General features: G+C 41.0%; 3 protein-coding genes across 6 annotated transcripts in view; 2 read left to right on the plus strand and 1 right to left on the minus strand.

Moving 5' to 3' along the window:
- stx17 (syntaxin 17) overlaps positions 1-2,183 on the plus strand; it is a 19,261-nt gene extending 17,078 nt beyond the window's left edge. For both annotated transcript variants that reach the window (XM_008289914.1, XM_008289915.1), the window contains exon 7: positions 1,229-2,183. In XM_008289914.1, the coding sequence (XP_008288136.1) occupies positions 1,229-1,477 (249 nt within the window). In that variant the 3' untranslated portion in view covers positions 1,478-2,183. The remainder of the gene's footprint in view (positions 1-1,228) is intronic.
- Positions 2,184-3,707: 1,524 nt separating this feature from the next.
- erp44 (endoplasmic reticulum protein 44) lies at positions 3,708-20,195 on the minus strand. Its single transcript, XM_008289916.1, has 11 exons — positions 20,050-20,195; positions 14,868-14,940; positions 13,425-13,464; positions 12,998-13,113; positions 11,983-12,167; positions 10,998-11,113; positions 10,713-10,887; positions 10,356-10,467; positions 10,133-10,274; positions 6,643-6,745; positions 3,708-5,804 (listed from the first exon to the last, which is right to left on the minus strand). Exons 1-11 carry the CDS (start codon positions 20,107-20,109, stop codon positions 5,694-5,696), a joined length of 1,233 nt encoding a protein of 410 aa, XP_008288138.1. The 5' UTR covers positions 20,110-20,195; the 3' UTR covers positions 3,708-5,693.
- Positions 20,196-20,355: 160 nt separating this feature from the next.
- Positions 20,356-23,991, plus strand: part of invs (inversin) — a 41,730-nt gene continuing 38,094 nt past the window's right edge. For all 3 annotated transcript variants that reach the window (XM_008289917.1, XM_008289918.1, XM_008289919.1), the window contains exons 1-2: positions 20,356-20,443; positions 23,010-23,116. In XM_008289917.1, coding sequence (XP_008288139.1) covers positions 23,114-23,116 — 3 coding nt within the window. In that variant the 5' untranslated portion in view covers positions 20,356-20,443; positions 23,010-23,113. The remainder of the gene's footprint in view (positions 20,444-23,009; positions 23,117-23,991) is intronic.

Below are 23,991 nucleotides of genomic sequence, written 5' to 3' on the forward strand. Positions count from 1 at the left end.
ATCTAGACCACTGTGGACATTTTCTCTGGAATTACACTTGACGCGATATTTTTATTGTTATTACGTTATAAATGTGTTTGAGCAGGTTAATTATGAATTGTAGTGTTTGATCCAGTTTTTTTTTCTGCTTCTACGTCTGATATCAGATGCCCAAATTTAGAAATTTTGAATGTGTGTATATGTGGAAAACAAAACTCTAAAAACCCTCTTCCTGCTGTTTTGATTGTGATTTATTGCTGCTAAAACTTCCGCATGCCACCATCGTCTTGAGATGAAACATCAGGCTGAAAAAACAGATAAAACCAAAACTACCTGTGTAGCAAGATTCCAGATGAGTGAGTGAGGAATTCATTTTTCTGAACTTTGCTCCTATTGTTTATTCATAACTGTTGTTTAAAAAAAAAAAAAAAAAAAAAGAGGTTTGATTTCAAGTAAATGCACCTAAATTGTAAACGGAGAAGCTGACCTCCCTGTAAGGTTGCAGCTGGATGTAGTGGGCTGCACATTAGATGAGGGGGTGCGCTGAGATAAAGCAGATGAGAAGGATGTCAGATGTTTTAGCGTGTCTGAAAGCTTGTAATCTGTCATCAGGTCAAACAGCATTACACACACACACACACACACACACACACACACACACACACACACGCACGCATGTGGCCACACGACACCAGCATTTCCTCCATCCTCCACAACCTGAGTCCTTTTAACTCGGCTCAGATGAAATTAAAATTTCCCTCAACTGCCACAGGGGTGGGGACGAGCAATGCTAGCTTTTGAACTGCATTAATTTAATGGTGAAGTGTTAATCAAGTGTGTGTGTGTGTGTGCGTGTGTGTGTGGATGGTCAGAGAATCAGTCATTAATTGCCATCAGCAAATAGCACCTTCCACTCTGATGATAACAGCTGTAATAACACACAGGCCACATCTCTCTGATTCGTCCTAAATAAAGATAATGAAAACGCTTTGATGCAGCCACGGCGGCGTCGGCTCACATTTACACATGCAGGCTTGTTTGTGTCTTTTTATTTTGCTTCCTTCCTCCTTCTGTGGTGCTGATGTGTGATCATGAAAGGATAGACACATCCGAACTCTATCGCAGACTGTCTTGAAGCCACAAAGTGCTAAAGCCTCCAAAGGTGTGTGTGCGTGTGTGCGCGTGTGTCTGTGTCTGTGTGTGTGTGTTAAATTAAACCAGAACATATCTCTTCTCGCTGTCTCTCTAGGCGGTGGGCTACAAGTTGGCGGTGTTGCCGGTTGCCGGGGCGCTGCTGGGCGGCGTACTGGGAGGCCCGCTCGGCCTGCTGGCTGGGTTCAAAGCTGCAGGGGTGGCTGCCGCTGTGGGAGGGGGCGCCCTGGGGTTCGCGGGCGGCAACTTGGTCCAGAAACACCGCCGAGCCCAAGTGGATCTACAGATGAAACGACTGACAGCACCACCGCCACCAGACGAACCAGAGCCAAGCAAAGACAAATGACCCACCGGGCCCAGTTCAGCCCGGCCGCCGGTTAATCACGAAGGCTCCTGAAAGCAACTGACGGACTCAGACGTCGCTAAGCACTGCTGTTACCAAGCACTGTGTCCAACAAGTATGTAATAACAGCCTTACTCGAGAGTCACATACGCTGACGTTCCAGCGTGAATGGTGTCCCTGTGAGGACATTAATCTAATTTTCTACACACAACTTGTTTTTTTTATTCAGCCAAACAGCTATTTACACTACAGCTTTTAGTGTGGGGTTGGCCGACATGACACGGCCGTGAGCACAACTCTTTACTAAAAAGAAGTGATGGTTGAATAAATCAACCGAACAACTACGTGAGGGCACTTAGTCCATGTTCCTTAAGTTAACTTCTTCTCTAATATTCAGGTTTACCAGCTGTCACGCCTCAATATTCCTTTATGCAGAAAATAATGTGAAGCCTGTTGTAAAACAAGTGTCGCAATATTTATATAAAGTATGTGGGACAGTATACAACGGTGCAATATGACTTAAATGTCACACTAGTCTAAACTGTGTCACCTGACAGCAACTGATCAAGTTGAACAATCAGGTATTTATGTAAAATAAAAACTAAGACTTTAGATTTACTGTGTTTAAAATACGAGCTCTACCATAGCAACTTAGTTATGCTGGAATATTCTAGACTGGGGGCTGCAAGGTGGCTTGGTAGTTAGCACTGTCGCCTCGCAGCTAGAAGGTCGCCGGTTCACGTGGAGTTTGCATGTTCTCTCCATGCAGCGTGGGTTCTCTCCGGGTTCTCCGGCTTCCTCCCACAAGGTCCAAAAACATGTTGAGGTTAATTGGTGATTTTAAATTGTCCGTAGGTGTGAATGTGAGTGTGCTTGGTTGTCTGTCTCTAAGTGTAGCCCTGTGATAGACTGGTGACCTGTCCAGGGTGTCCCCTGCCTTCACCATAAGTCGGCTGGGATAGACTCCAACCGCCCGCAACCCTAGTGAGGATTAAGCGGTGTATAGATAATGGATGGATGGAAAATACGAGCTCTACCATAGGAACTTAATTATGCTGGATATTCTAGACTGGGAGTCATCTAGTCAGACAGTATTCTGGTTTATCCTCAGACATTCATCCATAAATGTCATCAACACCTTTTGCACTCGTGCAGCCCCATATCATGATACTGCCACCTCCGTGCTTCACTGTCAGGACGATGCATCCACTGTGGTGGTCCTGGTCAGGTTCACACCAAACATCTGGACTCCATCTGAGCCCAACACGTTTATCTTCATCTGACCAAAGAATGTTCTCCAACATTCATCAGGCGTCTTTTAATGTTTTTTAGTAAAGTCCAATCTGACAGTTTTGTGTTGAAGAGCAAGCAAAGGATTTTTCACGGACACTGTTCGTACAGGTTGAAGTCATAAAGTGTCCTTCACACCGTCTAAGCTGTCAATGAAACTGATTTCCACTGATAACCTCTGAGTCTAGTCTGAAGCAGCCGTCGTCTGTTTTTCACAGCTGGATTGTGAAAGTAGTTCACTGTCTGTGGAGTCATTGTAGGAGGACGACCACTGCAGCCCTGATTAGTGCTACTATGGCTCCTTGTCGAACTCCTGATTACTGCTGCAGCTGTGTTTCACTTCTTTTTTTTTCAGTTGCTCAGTGATCTTCCTGTATTGTTTTTCTTTCTTTCTTTTTTTTAAGTTCATCTGTTCAGCTCTGTTCTATGTGGAGCCATGATGCAGACATGCAGACAGAAACAGCTCATAGTTCCACAACTGAGAAGGTTCTGGTGTTCACAGCTCACGTTAGAACCATGTTCATGCGGTTAGGCTCATTTAACATCACAGGTGTTTCCACTTTGGTGCCTGTGGTTTCAATATAGTCTATTAGGTGTTAAGTGTTTGTTTTTGTACATAAGAGAAACAACTCTTCAGATTAACTCTGAGGTAATGACGAGTTTGAGAGGTGAGAGTTTTGAATCACTTGACATTTAGGTGGTATTGCACAGGGGTGTACTCATGTCTGCTGTATACTGTAAGTTATGTTGTGAATTAATGCAGCAAAATTGCACAAAAAAAGAGCCAAAGTGCCACTTTCCAGATCACTTCGGGGACTGGAGAACAGAAACCTGCCGTGTATGGATTATTACACTGCTGTTGCCAAATAAAACGTCTCTTTTCCAACCGTGTTGTCAATCATTGGACAAACCGACGTTGAAAGCATCAGACGGCACAACGACATCCTGTAAAATGGTTTTTAATTTACTTTTTCAACTCTTCTTCCCGTCTGAGATGACTGATTTAGAAATGGCATCACACTCACTCCCCCCCTCCCGTAGCTCTGTATGTGGGCTGATATGTCACTATGCAGGTATCTGTTGGCCTCTATGGAAGGGCAGGACGCACAGTACAAACTTAGCAATGGGTCCCCAAAACTCGTAGTCCACTTTTTGGATTCTCAGGGGTCTAGACTTGTACCAAAACCTCAAAGACATATAAAGAGACAAGAGAACAACGCGTATAAAGTGGCAGACTGAATTTCCACCGTTCCGTCGCTTGGGTTTTCCCCCTCTCTTGTCTTTCGGCCTTTTTGTAAGACACCGGGACAGTCTCTTCCTCTTCTTCCCCCAGCGTGATGACACATTTAACGACAGGTAACAGCAAAAACAATTTCATTTTAAAGTACAACCATTTTCCAAACAGGAGAACAACTCAGGGGGCGTTTATGGAAAATATCCTGCCCATTAAAGTACCCAGCCCTTCTGACCGTTTAATATTTTACCATTTTACAGATGTGGATTTAATTAGACTTTAAGACACTTATCAACAGAGCAGGAGACCGATTTTGGGGGAGAAAATTTCTGATTGCATCCATCAGCTACATCCACTTTTTGTTCATATGCTTTAGAGGGTCTAACATAAAACAAGGATCAATTGCAGTGTTCATAAATACACTTCTTATTTGGCAGCAATTTCAGCCTCAAGCTTAAAAGGATAGGTTTCAAACAGTTGTAGACATCACAATCCCATTTTCTAGTCATGTAAGCAAATTCTGTCTGAACCCTCCTTTGATTTTAACTAATATCGTCCTTGTGTATTTGATCCTGCTGCATGCATTCGACCCTCTCCGCCATCACAAGACGTCCAGGGCGTGCTGCAGCGAAGCCTCCACACGGCATGATGCTGCTGCCACCACCAGGCTTCTCAGGTTTTTTTGGGGGGGTGTATTTATGTAGTACGAAAGCCAAAAAGCTCTCTTATTTGAATTATTTTCTGCTGACTGGTGACCAAACAAACAAAAAAAAAAAAATTGCATCCACTGTGGCACAATATTGTAAAAAAGTAAAACATGAAAAGATCCCAGGAATAGTTAATTTTTTTTTTCTTTTTTTTATAAGCACTGTAAGAGACATCATAATCTATAACCGCGGAGAAAAGGGGCGCATCTCAATCAGCTGGAGTAGCTCAGTCTCTTTATCTTCCGTGTCTGATTTGAAATCGAGTTGTTCTCTATTCCTTCTGTGTGTGCGGAGAAGATACGGAGATAAAGCTACTTCAAAAACAGGCATATTGTTATAACTTGTGCTATACAAAATGAATCAAACTAGAGTTGGTCGTATTGAGATGCAGCCATGAGGTCAGTGAGACTAAACAAGCATCTCCTATCAGACAGGCTGAACTACCCACAGATAAGAACCGTACAACTGGAGTGAGGGAACTGTTGGTTTGCTGCTGCTTCTTCTTGTTTTTTTTCTTTCTACAAAAAGCAGGGTGATGAAAAAGAAAAAAAAAAAAAGGAATAAAATAAAGAAAAACTCTGCATTTAATTTAGACTGACATTGAGATTCCAATGTAGCACAAACATATTTACAACCTCCGAAAAATAAAAGTAAGAACTCTCGTTGTCCTAATGCCCCTAACCCCTCTGCCCACACACATTTTTCTTCTTTATCCCCCCTTCCTTTTTTTTTTTTTTAAATTCAAAATAAAAATTGTACGTGAAAGAGTTATGAAAATATAGGTTATTCCAACATGGTGTGTCATGGACTGCGCTCTCCTCCTCCTGTTCTTCTTCGCTCCCCTTCGTTCTCCTCTTCATCTCGTTCTCCGGTAAGGGTGTTGGGTGTTTGCTGTTCTGTCCCGCCGGCCTGTCCCAACCCTAACCCCCCCCTCCCTGACCCCGGGGCGTGGCATTGAGTCACAGGATCACTGGAAGGCTGGTTAAGGTCACAGCTCGTCACGGTCCCGTCTGAGGATGGTGTAGCGAGTCTCGCTGGGCGCCAGCTTCTGGAATGAGCTCTCCGGAGGGCTGCTGGCCATCTCTCCGCCCGTCTCCTCCTGACAAAAATTCAAAACAAACGTTCGAATTTCACATGACACGACAGAAACAGCTCTCAGCGGCGCCTCGATTCCACACACCTCCGCGCACGACTTAACTGGAAGTCCACTTATTCAAAAGTTTCCCTTGAGGACATTGAAAATGTTTAACTTTTGTGACTGGTTAGTGTGCCAGGAAGTTGAAAAACTTAATTAGCTAACAGGCTATTCAGCAGTTTTTTGACAGTCAAATCAGGTAAATGTGTAAAGAAACTGGTTTGGCAAGTTTAACACATGCTGACTGTGCAACATACAGAGAACACACATGCTGCAGTGGTTCATTGAACATGTTTCACCATGTGTGGCAGGATAACCTTCCTGATTTCTTACCACACGAGAGTACTTCAGAAAGTTCTTTATCTCACCCAGAAACAAGGGGTGGAACTGCATATCATAAAGCCTTTCATCACTGTCCACAAAAACTCTACAGTTCGCAGCAACGACAGAAAAAAGGTGAGGAAGGCTTAGAGCTGTGAGGGACTGCGATTTGCTTGAAGAAGTTAAAGACTAAAAATAATGCAAGAACAATCTTTCTACTATTACACTGAGAACTTTATGAAGTAGACCTTGTATATTATTGGTCCTGTTTTATGTTCTAAGCACATGTTCCATTAAAGTGGATGGTAAAAACTGACCTCTGATTAGCCTCTCTTGTACGGCTGTGTCAAAGTTTCCATCCTCATGCATTGCTTTTATTAAACTATACGGGGGAACAGCTTGTACGTTACACCAACTATAAAGCAGAGCTATGTGGAAACGAGGAGCGACTCCAGGATGCGTGCCGATGCTGCTGACTGACCTGTCCAGGCGTGCTGTCCGTGGGGTCGGGGCCGTGGTGAAACTCTCGGTGGAGCTTACCGGAGTGAAGGTCCAAAACAAACTGTCTCAGTTTGCCGGGGACACTGAAGAAAAACACAAAAGAAACATCATCAGAGAAGTATTCTTAAACTACATCTCGTAATTTTTTCTGAGGTTTTGTTTGATTTCTCTGCACCTTTCGTCTTTCTGAGCGATATTTTAAGGCTGTTTCATGTCTCTTTCTTTTAAAACAAAAAAAAATTCCTTTGATTTCTTTATTCCACCCTTGTTTACCATTATTTAAGTTGTGTTGATTGTTAGAAATGAAAGTTTGGGTGCAAATTCGGGACGCTAATGTACGTCGCGACACAATAAATCCACCCATTTGGAATCAGAAAGCCTTTGTTCTCATTCTAAACTCTAAGTTCTGAGACTTTTAGGTCCACACTTTCAAGACGTTGAGCCACACTGGATGGTACACGTTCCTTTAACCCCCACAGCTATAACATCTCATGTGCTGCCTGTTTTCACATATATTTCCAGAGTTTGTCCTTTTCTTTCACACCCTGGTCACACTGATGCCTGCAACTCCATTCTATCCAGAAAACTACAGAACTCTACTATTCAGACCATCACCAGCACCAAACCCACCGACCACATCACTCCCTCCTCATTCAGACACATTAGAAAGCTCGACTCCTTCACCCTGCACACCTCTCAGACCTATTCCATCCCTACACACCCCCTCCTGTGCTTTAAAATGTTCCTCTGCTGCTCTGAAATCTGTCTCAACTTTTAGACTCAACATCGTGGCTGCCAGAGCCTTCAGCTGCTCATCTATCAGCTGTTCAAACACAGCTCACTTCGCACCTCAAAACACATTTGTTTACAACACAGACCTAATCTAACTCATCTGTTCACGTCGTATCCACTCTCAAGATTAAATAGTTGTTGTGGTGACGCTTCATGTTTTGCAAGGCGCCCATCAATACGGTTTATCCATTGCCACAAAACTGCTTTACAGAGCTGCTGGTTCTGCCTCCTTTGAAATCTCATTTACAGAAGTGCAAACTGAGAGATTTCACACGGCTGAACTTCGTTGGCACATTCCTGCGCACAAAGTCCGACAGTGACGGCAGAGCGGCTCAAACTACAGAGCAGGTCGGAATTAAGCGGTGATATGAGATAAAACAGCTCATGGCAGCAGCAGCGGAGGACGTTTGTCCCCGCGGACATGTCATCAGGCAGCATTAATCCATATCAGCGCCATCCTGTGAAGTGTTCTCACTACCGACAGGTCATGAGCTGTTGTCGCTGGTCCCCAGTCACAGTAAACCCCGCGTGTCAGAACAACACACACACACACACACACACATATATATCTATACCATACACTGTGCTAATGTAATTACAAGCTGTGTGCCACATGCGGTGGTGATGTGATGTAATTAGGTTGTGGAGGGCCAGTCAGTCCTCGGGGCTGCTGTCTATCTGATCAGACTCTGATTGGGGACGGGGGGAGGCAGAGTGGTGGGGGGCAGAATAAATAAGATTAAATTAGATTAGACTGGATTAGTTTAGCACTTATTGCACGTGCCAAATCATGTCACATTAGCTCCAGTGTCCTGGCCCATTCATAAAGGACGGATTTTAGGAGGTGTGACATTTCTCTGGTGTGGATTATCGTGCGTGAATGTGTTGTGTGCAGCAAAATTGACTTAATTTTATCAAGAGCAGATCTCATTACGGACAATTACACATGCAGGTGAATGATACATCATTTAGCTCATCAGTGTCAGGCAATAATCCCTCAAAAAATATCCAGAAGAATGTTGAATGTATCAAGCTGGACACAGGAATGATTCATTTGTAAATGATGAGAGCAATTGTGGACGGATTCATTTACATTTGTATGAAAACGCGCACAGGCCCATGCTTTTATTTCTCAAAACTTTTCAGTAACGTTTGTACGAAGATGCAGAGATTAGGATGTGATGATTTATTAGTGCTGTTTGAAATGAACACAAAGTGAAGCCTCTGGACCCCAAAACCTGCCAATGTGTGATCTTTAAAACTCAGAAACTGTAAAAACAGAGAGAATCATCGGATTTTGAACAAACAAATCACATGTGTGGGACTGTTTAGCCAGGAAAACTAAACAAATCTAAGCTGAAAATTGTGATAAATCATCAAAATGACTATATATTACATGCCTCGTTAAAAGAAAAAGGGCAAAAATAAATCATTTGCTCGAAACAGGTTGTGTAGAAAAACAAATAATTCTGGGAAGCCACGAGTGACTCTGCCACAATCAAGAGTCTTGTGAGTAAAGTTCGTGGATTTTCGGCTGAACTGCGGGCTGTGTTAACACAGAGCAGAGAGGTGGCTAATATAGAAACAACTGAACGAGACTGAGAGGGAAACAAAACCTACTTGATGAATAAAACAAACGCAGCATGGCTCAAAAATGATATACATACATTCTACATGGTGATTAATCGTTTCTAGAGCTAATGTACAGACTAGTGTGAAAAATGCAGTTTGGAGAAGTTGGAAAAATTTAAACAATTTCAGATTCTTTAGAGCCATTTTTTTTTTTCCAGTGTTGGTAACATTTGTGGGAACTTGGAAAATGTTGCACAATGCGCAAAGAAATTTAACATTTTTCATGATGTATGGCAGTACAAGAGTGTCATACTGCAACAGAACACATCTCTCTCTCCTTCTGTTCATGGTGGTGGTTCTGTTTCCATAGAGGTGCAGGACTTCATGATGCAGTGTAAAATGAACCCACAGCGATGGAAAATGTGACAAGAGTAAGAAACGCCCAGAAACTGCTTAGAGCCATAGACTGCATAAAAGATGGACGTAGCTACCGTGACGTCACCCGTTGGTTTCTGCACTGAGAAAATGAAGCCAGGGTTTTGCTACTTCCTGGTTGACATCTTGGATTTTTGGAGCCAGTGACGCAAAAATCGTCGGAGGGGGGCGGAGCCATAGGAGCAGTGATTGGTCAGACGGATTGAGAGGCGGGCCCTCTCTGCCCGCCCTTCTGCTCGCTTCCTCTGCATCGTCTGCCGACTGTCAATCAAGCCAGCCACGCCCCTTGTCGCAAAATTTTGACGATTTTTAAAAAATTCAGTATTGATTTATTTTCAGATTGGCCACCTGATCTCTGGACTTGACCATGAAAACTAATACGAAAAAAATCCTGAGCTGTAGGAATGCAGTATTTCATGATCTGTGATCACTTCTTTTCCAATTCAAGTCTATGGGAGCCAGAGCTTTTTGGAGCCTGCAACTAGCGGACGTAGTGATATTGCAGGTTTTTGACACTTCCGGGTTGGCTTCATTTTTCAGGGCCGGTTGCTACGTCCATCTTTTATACAGTCTATGTTTAGAGCTCAGAGAGTTCATCACTTATCAGGTGCTGATAATACGTGAGCGTGTGCAAAAATCAGCTACGAGAGAAAGTAAAAGTTGTTACTTACGCGAGGTCTTTGAAGTCGGGGAAGACATACATGTGTCTGAATGAGTCTATGGCGATGACGGGACAGTCAGCCGGAGTTTTCTGGATATGGAGGAGAGGATGGCGGAACTTATCACAGTCCGCGTGAAGGAAGTTTATAGAACCTGGGGAGGACACACCAGCATCACGAACACCGCCTCTATACACGTGAAAATTCACACTCAATGCCACAGATGGACACTCACCTTTCTCGCTGATGAGCTGGCGAGCTACTTCATGTTGGAACTTCTCTAAGCTATCGGTGTCTTCTTTAATGTGGAACAAAATGAGGAAAGGGATTCCTTCTTCAGTCAGCTCCTGGATAACACACAAAGCATGCGAGACAGATGGAGTCAGGGCCTTTTTGTGGATCAGCAGATGGACTACCCACAGACTCCATGACTACCCTCTGGGCTGTTTCTCAGCGTAAACATCTACATCCACATATACATATTTAAACATCTAATATTAGACCAAAACAGCTAAAAAAAAACAAAACAAAACAAACACACAAAGTAGTAGAATATTATCATCATAAAGCTTAGAATGCTCCATATACAAACCTCTCCATTTTCAAAGGTGATCTCCCTGACCAGAGGCACACACTTGTCCTGGGCCCAAGCGTACGTCAGGTCAAAGTTGGTGAGGGATCCGAGGTAGACCATGTCGGGAACGTTCTCGCCCAGAGGTTTGTAGATGATGTTGTCTCCGCTGAAGCGTTCGGACTCAGATACGGTGCTGCAAGAGGGTGAAGATCAAGAATATGAATGCAGGGAAAAGGAATAATGCTCAACATACGGGGTACTACATGAGCCCCACGTGGATCTGAAGACGGTGCTGCGTCTCACCCAAAGGCAGCCGAGAATGTGCAGTCGTCTCGAAGGATGTTGCTAACTTTTTCATAGGTGTGGTAGTTGTCGGAGTCCTTCTTTTCAAAGTAACCTATGATGTTTCTCTTGCTCCTCTGTTGAGTAAAGAAACAAACAAAAAAACGTGTTAAGAAAAGCATTAATTACACTTTTTTTATGATGTGGAAACCCATTGAAGGGTTCAAAAGGTATGGTATATAATTTTAAAAATATATTAAAATGACACCATTTATCAGAGACAGACACTGTAAAAACTGAAAAATGGTTTGGATGTTCAACTTCTAGAGAATCTCTGAGCTAACCATGTGCAACAAACGGTTTTGCTGAGAAAATTAACCAAAGCCAAACTTAAATATAATGACATCACATCAAAGCCCCTTTATTTTAAATCTCACTTAAAAATTCACCCAAAGTAAACTGTTGGTAGTAAAAAAGAAATTCTGCAATATACAAAAAAATGTAGTGCTCCTCAGCATAACGGAGAAGCAACTTAGCTGTGACAGTCACATGACAAAAATTGAGGGATTTTGTCTCATTTAAAAATTAAAAATCAACTGTTAGCACTGAACAGATTTCGTAAAATAACAAAAAAATTCAGTGCTACTTGAAGTAACTGACAAAGCGGGAAAAAACAGTGACGTGACAAAGATCCAGGTACTATTCAGCTGAACTGGGTTGAACTACAGGCTGTGCTTACACAAAGCATGTATGGAAACAAATACAAAAATGTAAATAGCTAATCATCGTTGTTTTTTTATTATTGGTAAGACCTCTGGGTAAAATAATGAAGAAATTCTACTGTTGCTTTTTTATTTTAAACACACAGAAGACGGTTTTGAGTTCTCTGCTTCTAGCCATGGTTGTTCTGTTTTTTTTTTTTTTTTAACTTTACATTGCAGTGAAAAATTAGTAAAAACATGACAGGAGCACCCAGATAGAATTTCGAGGGTTAATTGCCACTTACATCCACAGCATTAACCTCCTCTAACGAGTGCATTTCTTTCACTGGGTCAACCTGCTGCTGGCGGATAAAGTCAGCGATGGCCGCCACCGACCTCTGACCCCTGTACTCCCTCTTCATCATCATCCCGTTGCGGAAGAGCTTCAGCGTCGGGTACTTGGTGATGCGGTAGCGCTGTGCTATGTCCGCTGCACGGGAAGAGGCAGAGGAGAAGTTAAGCAAAGAAAGACGAATCAATTGATGAAGAGCAGGAGGCAGAGTAAAAACACATGGGGATGGGTGGATGAGGAGCGCGGCGGCGACAGAGACGGCGGTTAAACCTCAGTCTGAAAACACTGCCTTCAGTCAGCTCCGAGCTCTGATCTCCCACATGAAAGCAGCCCCCCCGCCAAGAGTAAATATTCTCTGTGCACACACTGAATGGGTGTGTGTGTGCATGTGTGGCAGGTGTCAATCTCCCCGCGGGGCGTCTCTAAGCCTGCAGTCTTCACAGGAAGCAGCAGTTTTGTCATTAGTCTTCAAACAGTTTGCAGGTCATCAATAATTCTCTTTAATTTGCTTTATCTCAAAAGGCTGAGGCTGGCGGTTTATGTGTCTGTGCTTTGGTGTGCCGGGCATCTATGTGTACATATGTGCATCAAATATAGGGACAGCACATGAGCGTTTTCTGTATATATAGAATGAAGGTGTTTGCAGTTTAGGGCCTTAGATCAGCACATATGCCAACTCCAACATTAATAATAATAATTTAAATGATGACTTCATCGTTACACTTTCATTTTTCAGTCTCAGCTTCAATATGGCTAGCTTATTTGTCTTTATTATAATGTATAAATCTATAAATAAATATGTTGGCTGCTGATCAAATGGTAGAGGTGCAAAAAAAAAAAAAAGTCACTAAATGATATTAGGTATGATTATTACTTGCAAGTGTACAGTTTATGTTGTTTTTTGGGGGCATTTTCTTTTTAATGTCAATATGAAAATAAAATAGTGGTACTAAATCGGTGATACTCACAATGTTGGTCGCAGTCGACGCGAGCGAACACCACCTGCTTGGTATCAGGAAACTCCTCCCTCACTATGTTAGATGCCTCCTCAAAAATAGGATGGAGCATCTGACTGAATCTGCACCTGGAGGAAGACGTGTGAGGCAGTGGATTAATCTCAGAGGGCTTTTTGTGGTTTTAAAATAAAGCACTACACTAAATTCTGCAGCACAAAAGTTATTTTGCTTAATAACACATCCATGGTCCGTCCTTTATGAAGAGCCATTTGGGCGTCAGTGAGAATAAAACATTACATAAAAGAATAAATGAATAAACTGGAATAAAATTACATTTATGGCAGCAAAATGTGATGGAAGCTCTGCATCCCTCAATTTAAACACCACTGACACAACACACAGAGGTCCAGCGACTGTGACAGAGAAACAACACACTTACCAGTCTGCGTAAAAATTCACTAATGCCACCCCAGCATTATCTGCAAGGAAGCACACACACAAACAGGACATAAATATAAGCCTCCATACGTCACCTAATAGTCTAATGAAAGTATGCTTAGCTGGTGAAATTAATTAAGGAGGCTGATTATATATAAACTCTGTCACTGAAGGAAGAAAACAAAATAAGAAGAAAGCCCTCAGAGAGCATTTTAGCAACAGACATTTGGACTGTAATTACACGTTTATACGGTGAAAAGTTCAACCAAGGTTCAGGGACTATCAGAGAGTCCTTGAAACCTGCCACACCTGCTGTATGACGTGGAACAGGAGTGTTGGCAGCGATGGGTGTGGACATTAGGATAATATGTTTGGAAGAAATCCAGGAAAAAGGAGAGCTTTATTTCAAACCACAGTTCAGGAGTTAAAAAGACGCAAAACCAAAAAAATAAAAAACAATTACAACATGCGTTCTTCCACAGCTACCTGAGATATGTTAAGCAGATCTATATACAACAACTTATTTGCTTACTTTTCTATGGTTAGATGACAAAAGACACGAGAAAACATACTGATTCTCTATTTGCAGTTTCAACCCTCTGAATCTCAAAACTCACCAGCAGGTTTAACAAGAAAGTTAGTTTAGATTAGACCATAGAACCTGTTAAAAACAGAAAGAATTGTTCGATTTCCCGCTCGTCTGTCGTACAGTTTTTTCAGTAAAATGATCAAAGTTCGTCAAAATCTTTTTATTCTTCATGCTTTGTGTTAAATGTTTGCCAGAAATAAATCGTGTGCATTAATAAGATTCTGTAAAAATAAAAAACTTCTCTGCTCCTTGGCACAACTGAGAATCTGTGACTCAGCTGCAAACAACTCATGACAAAAAGTCAGGGGCTGTTTGGCTGAACTGCAGGCTGTGTTTACACAGAGCAGACAGGAGACAACGATGGAGCCAAAGAAAAAATGCAAGTAGTAAATATCTATAGTATGTGGAGCCATCAGGTTTTTTCCCCCAGTATTTGTTAACACTTTGGGGTACCTGCTGTACATGTTGACTCCAGGCTTTTGTCATTTCTGTAAAACCAATAATCAAAGAAATTCAACTTTTACTTTATCTTTTGTCTGATTTGTGGCATTATAACTTTGTTAAACTGCGCAGGAGATATTTCTAAGTTCTCTCTCTTTAGTCATGCTTCCATCGAGGTACAGAACTTCATATTTCAGTAAAAAAAAAGGGATCCAACAGGAAGTAGAAATGTGGCAGGAGCAAATAAAGAGCTGCCAGACACAGCTAGCTGGAACTTAATACATGTTACATTTATATATAGATATGACAGTGGTGTATATTTTGGCTAACTTGTATTTCCCAAATTGAAAAATAAGTAAATAAATCACACTGCTCCCGTAGGACACTTTTGAATAATAAAGTTTGAAGCCTTACTTAGGACGTCATCAATGTTGCCTGTATCCAGACTGGTGATTTCTGGTTTTCCAGGAGTAGAGAGACCCATCACCTGCAGAAACATTAGCAAACAAAACATACGTACACTGGTTAGGACAGCAGCGTACAGGTGTGTTGGGATGAGTCTGAAGATGCTTTACAGTGTACCGTTAACTAAAACAGAGCCACAGAGTAAACAACAAACCACTGCACTCTGGCCTCAGAACACAAACGCACAAAGATGTTGCTTTGATATAGAATGCAGTGAAAACCAACAGCTTCGTGTGTTTCTATGGAGAGCCGCTGAGCAGCTAGGATGTTCTTTTAACCAACACCTTCTCTCCAACTCCCTGACTGAGTCCCAGTGCAGCTGAGAGGTGTAAACTCTCCACTGTTTCCTGGTCCGACTCTTCTCCTGCTGTTCCCGGTACTGCGCTAAATATACCGTAAACAATGCCACCTTTGGTCCGTTGTTGGCTGCAGAGTTACAGTGTCTGTGGAACCTGTGCAACCTGGTGGTTTCCAGGAACATGTTTTTTTTGCGTGCATGCAAATGAAGAGTTTCACACAGTTTGACATTCATATCGAAATGATTAGGGGCCGCCAGGTTTCTCAGGGTCGATACCGAACATTAGTAATCAAGGAGGTGACAACTGATATTTGGAACCGATGTATGTCTGCAGTTAAAATTTAAATCCTGGTGTCAAAATTATGAGACACACAAACTCCAAAACAAACCTGAATAACATTCATTATTAGGAATTGGTTAAAAATGCTGAATATAACATTGAATATTTAGCTCAATTGATAATTGGCTGATGGTTGCAACCTTTCAGAAGCTGTCTCTATGTACTGCCCAGTTAGCAAATGTGATATTGATAAACCACTGACAAACCATTACAGTCATGGTACAGATGTCCGTGAAATATTGGACCAAATGAGAAGATCTACTGTTGGCCTGACCAGCTGTCAGATTTGATATTCAGCAACTTTTATTTTTGCCTTCGTATTCCCTGTTTGATCCAGAACCTTCAGAAAATGTCTTTTTAGATTAAATGTACCTCATTTTCTTAATAAAAGCATCCAAACACTCGGCATTTTCAACTGTGGCTGTTCAACAATGTGAAAAAACACTGACCAGAAGAGCAGCCACGATTAATTGATTAGCTGTCACTATTAATTTCATTGGTAACTATTGATACTGATGGTCGATTGATAGTTTGACTTGAATGAGTAAAGAAAAAAGCCAAACAGCTTCCTAAATGTAAATATTTTCTGGTTTCTTTCCTCCTCTGTGACAATAAACTGATTATCTTTGAGTTGCAGACAAAACAAAACATTTGTCCTTTTGTACTTTGGGAAACGCTGATCAACGGTTCTCACCATTTTCCCGACATTTTATAGACTAAACAACCAATTGACTAATTTAGAAAATAATCAACAGATTCCTCTACAATGGAAACAGTCATTAGTTTTAGCACTACTGAGCAGCGCTGCAACATCCACGTCTTCTGGTGTGTTGAAGCCACAAATCTCCAAACTATAGAAGCTGTCATTTGTGAATAAATCAGCAGAGATAATTATGAGCTCCACTTCTTCACCAGCTCATAGTCTGAGCCTCCCTCAGAATTCGATTTGACTGTTTAGAGTATAAATGCGATTTGTATTATTCAAATAATGTGGCCATTTCACACAGTGACGCTGCACATTTTTTAAAATAAACTTCCTCTTTTAGTCACATCTTATCTGTGAGCTGCAACTACAAGGTTTCTGAAGCTTCATAGCAAAGATAACAGCATTCCAGTGAAATCCAAGTCTCACCTTGGGCGGAGCGCCAAAGAGTTTTCTGAGATATAATTATTAAACATCACATGACTGACGTCTGACTATAAATCCGCCATCATTTTGTGGTAAATGTCAAAACATTAAAAAAACAAAGTATACAGTGAAAAAGCACATTACAGTTTGTCTTCATCATTAAATGTCACTGACATAACATTAGCTGTTGCCTGGGGAACTTTATTTTGTGAGGAAAATAAAATCCTGCAGACATCCATTTTTCTCTCCTGCACCTTCCTCGCTGGACCGCTGAAACAAGAATGTGGCTGTAATTATGATGTACAAACTGGGGATTTCAGAATCTCAGCTTTGAATACAACGCTGCATAAAAGAATCCTGTATGAAAGAGGCTGGTATGGAGAAAATTTAAGGGCTAAAATGACATTCACTGGAGAGTGAAATGTGCGAGAGAACACCAGCGTTGGAGAGGACTACAAACCAAAAACAGAAAAATAAAAAAGGTAATTGTAGCCTGAATGACGCCTGTGAAAAGAGGACATTCTAGAAGACTGTATGATAAAGCGTATTTCATCAGGGCTGTATTTTTCTGCACCTACTGCCACAGCCACTGTAGTCCACACTTCCATAATGTTACAAAGCTTTAAAAATACTGCCGGCGACACTTGTTTATCTGCTGTGATATGTGCTGAGTTGAGTTCCTCTTCCAACAGGATACAGCGGTCATCCTCCTTGAGGCTGCGACTGTCACAGAGTCAATATGAGTTGCAAAGAAGACTGCAAACTTTTTCAACAGTGACACAGTCAGAGCTGAACTCCTGCTCGCACACAACCCGGTGGTTTTATCTGTCGCTGTGCTTTCCGTACTTTAGTTTGAATATTTTTATGTAAATTTAGGGCTGCAGCTACCTATTGTTTTGACGATTAATAAAAGCGATAATTAAGTCTTGATTAAATGATTCATACTCTAGCTGATGAAATGCCAAAACAGTTTTTTTTTTTTTAAATCCAAGGTGACAAAATTGAATTGCTTTTGTCCAAACAAAAGTCCAAAACCAAAAATTTAATTTACAAGGATTTATAATAATAAAATAAAATTTAAAAAAATGACACAAATTTGAAAAGATAGGTTAGTTCAGAATGACGTTAATGTTTAACTTATTAACAAAAAAATTCAGTACTGTTTTTCATCTACTGACTCATCATTTAATAGTCAAACAGATGCAGCAGAACTGCAACTGCGACTTATTTTCATTGCGGATTATTTTCTTGATCAATTGATGAGTTGTTTAGTCGGTGAAAAGTCAGAAAATGGTGAAAAGCCAGCGTTTCCATAAGCCCAACATGCCATCCTTAGATGCAGGCCTGAGCAATAAAGCAACACTGATATTTCAACAGCACTAAGAACATTGTTTGACAGTATGTTCGATAGTTTGACTCAAATGCATCAGATGCAAACCAGCATGAAATCACTGAATAAAAACAGTCCAGTTGCATGAACAAACTGAAAGCGTGCTCCCTGCCTGGCTCATAATGTCTATCAAATCCCTTGATAATGAAGCCCCCAATGGGCCTCTTGTCACCTCCATTCACACCCGCAGACCTCCCTGGTGGAGGCTGTGACCAGCATCGGACCGGCGGTTGCACTTGCTCCTTGCTACCTTTGTACCTTCAGAAACAGCCTAAAGTGGATAAACTCTAAGCAAGCTGGTTAAATTCAAGTTAACTTGTTTTTTCTTTTGGTCTTCATTAAAAATAGGTCATTAAAATTATCAGTAATTATCAATATCAACTGAAATTAAACATTTCATCATTTTCTGGAGAAAGGAAACCAGGAAATGTTCACATTTGAAAAGCTGAAACAAGACAATTTTGACCTTTTTTCTTAAAAAGTTGGTAACTAATTGATTAATTATTGCAGAGCTAATAAGTATATATGTTCTTGAACTACAATGTGACCTGTGCTGATAAGGACATTAACATTAATACTGATGCAAACGCAGAGACACGTGTGGATAAGCTTTGTTTGACTGATCTTTAGAGCAAAATACGTTCTCAATGTATATTTGATAGTTTATTCCAAAACAATCACATTCAATATAATCACAAAGTAATCAAGACAAGATCGCAAGAACTACATCTCTCCCTTTGTCCAACCTCATAATAATAATATTATATTGCAGTTGGGACAGCAACTAACAAATAGTTTAATTATCAATTAATCTGATAATTGTTTCCTCAATTTGGATTTCTTATCCGACCTGTCAAATTTCACAAAATGGTGAAACATGTCAATCAGTGTTTCCAAAATCCCAAGATGACAAATGTCTTGTCCACAATCCAAAGATATCCCATTTACTGTCATTGAGGGTTAAATGAAACACATTTTAAAAGCTGCAATCAAAGAATTTTGACCTATTACTTCATGAAAATTTCTCTAACTGATAATCAAAATAGTTAGCAATTAATTTAATGGCTGACAAGGCGAGTAATTATTTCATCTCTAGGTGTCATGTCTAGAGTTCCCCATTCTCCTTGAAAGTTCACCTGTCTCTCAACACTGAGGACAGAACACAGTCACAGTGCTTTCAGAGCACCCACACAATGGCACAGCTGCAGAATAGTATGCGGAACTGCATGTGCTGTGGTTTCAGACCTGAGAAAACTCTGCTCTACTGCTCACACAGAAGTTTTAAGTTTTCATTCTAGGCCAAAATGCCAATCTGTCTAGTTCCGGGTTGTCAGCCAATGAGAATGAGCCACAACAGAGGAATTCACCAACCGGCGAGCATCACTCAGGGAGACACACAGACACACGAAGAGTACCACTACAAACTTTGTGCATCCACGCACCAACAAATAAAAAGCAGATTTAATACAGAAGACCAAACCAGTAAATTACCTGTAACTAGCCGTGCTCGAAGTTAGCATTTCACTCACAGCTGTCACTACGTGTTAGCTTCCAATGCTAGCCTGGATGCTGTAACCCTCCTCAAACTAAAGTTATCAGTAACTTTGGCTCTATCTTTTAAAGTTTGACACATTCTACGTGTTGCGGAACAAATATATATTTTTTACAAGATGGATTATGGCCAGTTGCACAGCTAACAACACTACCGGCTGCACTGCAGCTGGATAATTTGATTAGTTCTGGGAGTTTCTGGGAGTGAAGCAAAGTGGAAAGGCCTCTTGAATGAACCTGCCGAGTGTCTGCAGCACCAGCAAACAGTGAGCTGGTTCGCTTTAGCCGCTTTTAAAGCCACGTCTCAGGGCAGCAGAGGTTAGCTAGCTGCTAACTAACCAGCGGCAGTTACTTAAGCTAACATTAGCCTGCACTGGTGGCTAAAAGCAGCTAGCGGTTAATGGCTGAGACGCAGGAGCTTACCAGCAGTATAACCGTCACGAAGCGGGTGTCGAGAGACGGAGGTGCCGCTAACAGTTTCATTGTACGGTGTAGTTTTTGGAGGAGGTGCTGCTCAGTCTTCAGTCTGTCTCGACGCCGCCGCTTCTTCTCACTGCAGCAGGAAACCGACGGCGAACCGATCTCACGGTGACCACGGAAACCAGAGCGACACTTCCTGGTAGCCGCCGGGCTTCAAGGGGAATGTAGTTTTCAGCACCATCCGGCGGGCGGCTTTAACTCCGTGGAGAACTCCAAACATGGCGGTCTGTCGCGTCGCAGCAGTGACGGGAATTGTAGTGTTTTGTGGCGCAGACGTTCAACGGGACGCCTGGGAAGAAAAGTTTCCAAAGATTTTCAACTGAGCGGAAAAGAAACGGTAAATATAACGGAACGGAGAGAGAGTTTTATCTAAACGCAGTCACACTGATGCTTTACTCAGCAGATCCAGTGTCACATATTTGCTCTGTACGATTAAGAACAGGCGATTTCTCTGAAAACGACGAAGTTGCATCATTATGGTTCACTTTCTGCAATCGACCTGGTTTTTTTTAGCATCCAGCTGTGCAGTACTGAACAAAAACAGACTTTGCTGCACAAAAGCTGTTCAGTAAAAGTAGAATGAATCGAAATACTATTCAAATCGCCATAACGAAATGTGTGACAGCAAACCGTTTAAATGAGGCTTTGTGGTGCTGTAGAGATGCTGCAAATCATAATCTCCACACATAAAAAAAGAGGCTTGTTTGGTTCAGACTGCAGCAAAAATCACATTGTCATATTCATTTGTGTTTCAGTGGAAAAGAAACGCAAAAAATACCAGCAAAATCGTCACTCCTACAGCAATATCTGAACAAATATTCACTCTCTCTATATATTTTTTTTTGCATATAGTTCAGCACTAACTAAAACCTTTAGCTACTCTGATGCACAATATCTTCCCTAAACCCACACAATTGTGTATATTTAATTGCTGGTTAATAAAACAGCAGCTCCACAACTGCAAACGTTAACAAAGGGTTGTTGCACCTCTTCAGATTACATGATCAAATCCAAATTACAATCTGAAACAATGCAAAGGTTGCAGTTTAGGATTCATGTCCTGCAGTGCATCTGAGCCAGCGTTCAAACTGTTTCGCAAACGGTGTTCTAAAGTCATGTTGTCCTCCGTGTGTGACAGTCACACTTTTGATCATCAATCATGTGGCAAAGCTCCATCACATGTTTTAAATCTACCACACAGTCACTATTGAACTGAAACTTGACTTGGAAAAAGAATATTTAACAAATTAAATTTTAATGCTGGTCGGAAAAATCTAATTTAGATATGTTCCCCAAAGCATTTGGCTCTAATCACAATGAAATGGAACGCTTCACCCATAAAGTTCCATAACACAATACCAAAAATAAATAATAATCAAATCTGCTTCCTGTATTTTTGACAAAAAAACACAGAAAATTCCATCCATGGGTGCTTTGAGAGCTGCTGTGATAAATGTTTGTCATTATGGTAAGCATCCGTATGCACAATAATGTCACTGACTGCTGCAAATATCCTGCTGTGAGGCTTTGAAATGAAAAAAATCTCCATAATACACACTTGACAGAGAAATATTTAGACTCTAGTGACACATCAGACTTTAACCAACAGTAAAATAATATATACATGTTTAAGATTCAACGATGTCATATTATTTTAAAGGGCTTGATGACATAATTGAATAGATCATTAAAAAAAAAAAAAAACTCTCACTACTGCTCTCTACTCTCACTTTTACAGCCTTGGAAAAGCTTTTTAAAAAAAACCAAAAAAACCCCCAAATTCTTTAAATTGGACCCTCTTAATTGCACCAATATTAAGTTACTGCAGAGTAAACTGAAATGTGACACACTGTGTTCTTTCATTTTGTGTTTCGTCCACACTAACAACACAGAGAGTGCATGCAGCTCAACCAAACGGTGTGCTATGGAATTATTCATATTTCTGTGATTTGCAGCTAGAGTCATATTTAAACTCATACATTTTATTCAATTCTAATATAGGTAACCGACTTCAGGTAGTCCAGGATCAACTATATCATGTAGATGTACTTTCGACACATGACAGGATGATTTGCTTTCGTAAAACAAACAAAAAAATAGTTGAACAACTTTAGATGCTTTGATGCACAATTCTGCAAAATCACTGCAACACTGTCTCCCTAAACCCACAAAACACCCAGAAATCTGTAGATTTTAACCTCTTCACTGCATCAATTTCCAGTTATTCCAGAATAAAATGGATATAAAGTGTGAGACACCGTATGGTCATCCTGCTTTCTTTCTGTGTTTAGTCCACATTAACATCCCAGTCGGTGCAGGCAGCAAGTCCAAACTGTGTGCTTTGGAATTAGTCTATTTGATGATCATTCACAGCTATAATTATGTGTAAAATTGTGCCAACAGGAAATACTTGTTTTCATGAATCTTATTTAGTAGTAATTTGGGTGACTGACCCTTTAATTAGTCCAAGATCACTATATCTTTTTAGCAAGAAAATTAAAACAGCCAGGGTATTTTTTTTATTGTTCTTGCTTTTGTAAAACAAACCAAACCAATTTAGATTCATTAAATATTCAGGGCTACAGCCTCAGACGGAATTTGTTAAGTAAAACCTTTCGGCAATCTGATGCACTACTCTCCAAAATCCCTTCAAATATTCTCCATAAACCTACAATTAAATATTTGTATTTGACTGTTGGTTATTCAAGCAGCAGCTCCCCAACTCCAAACTTTAACAAAAAGATCTTTGCACCTCTTGAGAAGCGTCAAATTGAAGGAATAAAGCAGCACTCTGAGACGTCCTCCCTCTGTCTGTACAGTAGCTGTGTTATGCTGGCAGTTATTTGTGTGAACAGGTGGGCAGGTCTCAGTGTGTGAGTGAGCCTCTTTCTCTGCCCTGGCAGGAGCCGGGATCAGGGCAGGTAGGGGACCTGGACGTGCAGCCGCCCCCATCGAGGATGCACTGAACTGGGAAACATCTGCTGAAGTGTCCCCCCTCAACGCAGATATGGTAAGAATCCAATAATGCACAGAGAGCAGCTGCTCAGGTTTAATTTGATGCTTAAATCCCAGATATTCTGTAGTTATTGGGTGTAGATGTTAGTGTCTCCACCCCGAACCCCCGGTTTGTAATTCTCTCTCAGGAGTCAAGACCGTTGAGACATGTGTGTAACGAAGCTAATTGTGTGTGCTGCAACAACCTAATTGTTAAGGAGATTAAGGTGGAATGTTGAATTGAATCCCAGCATTAATATTTTATGGGCTAAAGCTGTCCATAGGGGGTTCACAGTGTGTGAGCAACTCACAGATGGAGTCAGGAAGATTTCTCTCTGTCTGAATATCAGTGGTGAAGAGAGAGCAGCAGAATGTCCTCTTTTAGTCAGCAGTGCAGGTATGGATACATAACGATGTGAATTATGAAAAATCCTCAGTGTCTGTATCGTACGCTCCATCAGTCTTTAAACGGGAACAAAGTTTTCTTGTAAAATTCATTTATTTTTAATTTAATTCTGCAAACTTAGAAAAAGAACAGATAGAATAGAATAGAATAGAATAGAATAGAATAGAATGGAATAGAACTTTATTGATCCCTTTGGTGCAAACCTCAGGGAAACTGTTGATGATGACTAATGTAGTATAATACTGCACATCAGGGATACAGATTACAACACAAGTGAGGACACTGCAGCAGTACTGTGCAGCATCACTTAATGTAATTGTGATACTTTAAAGTAGAACCCTGTGTATTTGCTGGTATGTAAAGTTAAAAATAAAGATTTACTGTATTAAAAAATACAGGCCCTACAATAGAAACTCTGGGCAACAAAAGTTGGAGCACCTTTCATGACTAAGATTCAAATGTTTTATTTTTTCATGACTTTGTAT

Source organism: Stegastes partitus, unplaced genomic scaffold, assembly GCF_000690725.1.
Source record: "Stegastes partitus isolate 25-593 unplaced genomic scaffold, Stegastes_partitus-1.0.2 Scaffold645, whole genome shotgun sequence".
Lineage (NCBI taxonomy): Eukaryota > Metazoa > Chordata > Actinopteri > Pomacentridae > Stegastes > Stegastes partitus.

Bases quoted from the DNA above. Each gene is read 5' to 3' on its own strand.
- erp44 (XM_008289916.1), bottom strand. From the start codon at position 20,109: ATGAAACTGTTAGCGGCACCTCCGTCTCTCGACACCCGCTTCGTGACG. The intron at 13,114-13,424 runs GTAAGTGTGTTG...GTCTTCCTCCAG, and splicing joins GTGAATTTTTACGCAGACTG to GTGCAGATTCAGTCAGATGC. The intron at 12,168-12,997 runs GTGAGTATCACC...CTTCCCGTGCAG, and splicing joins CGTCGACTGCGACCAACATT to CGGACATAGCACAGCGCTAC.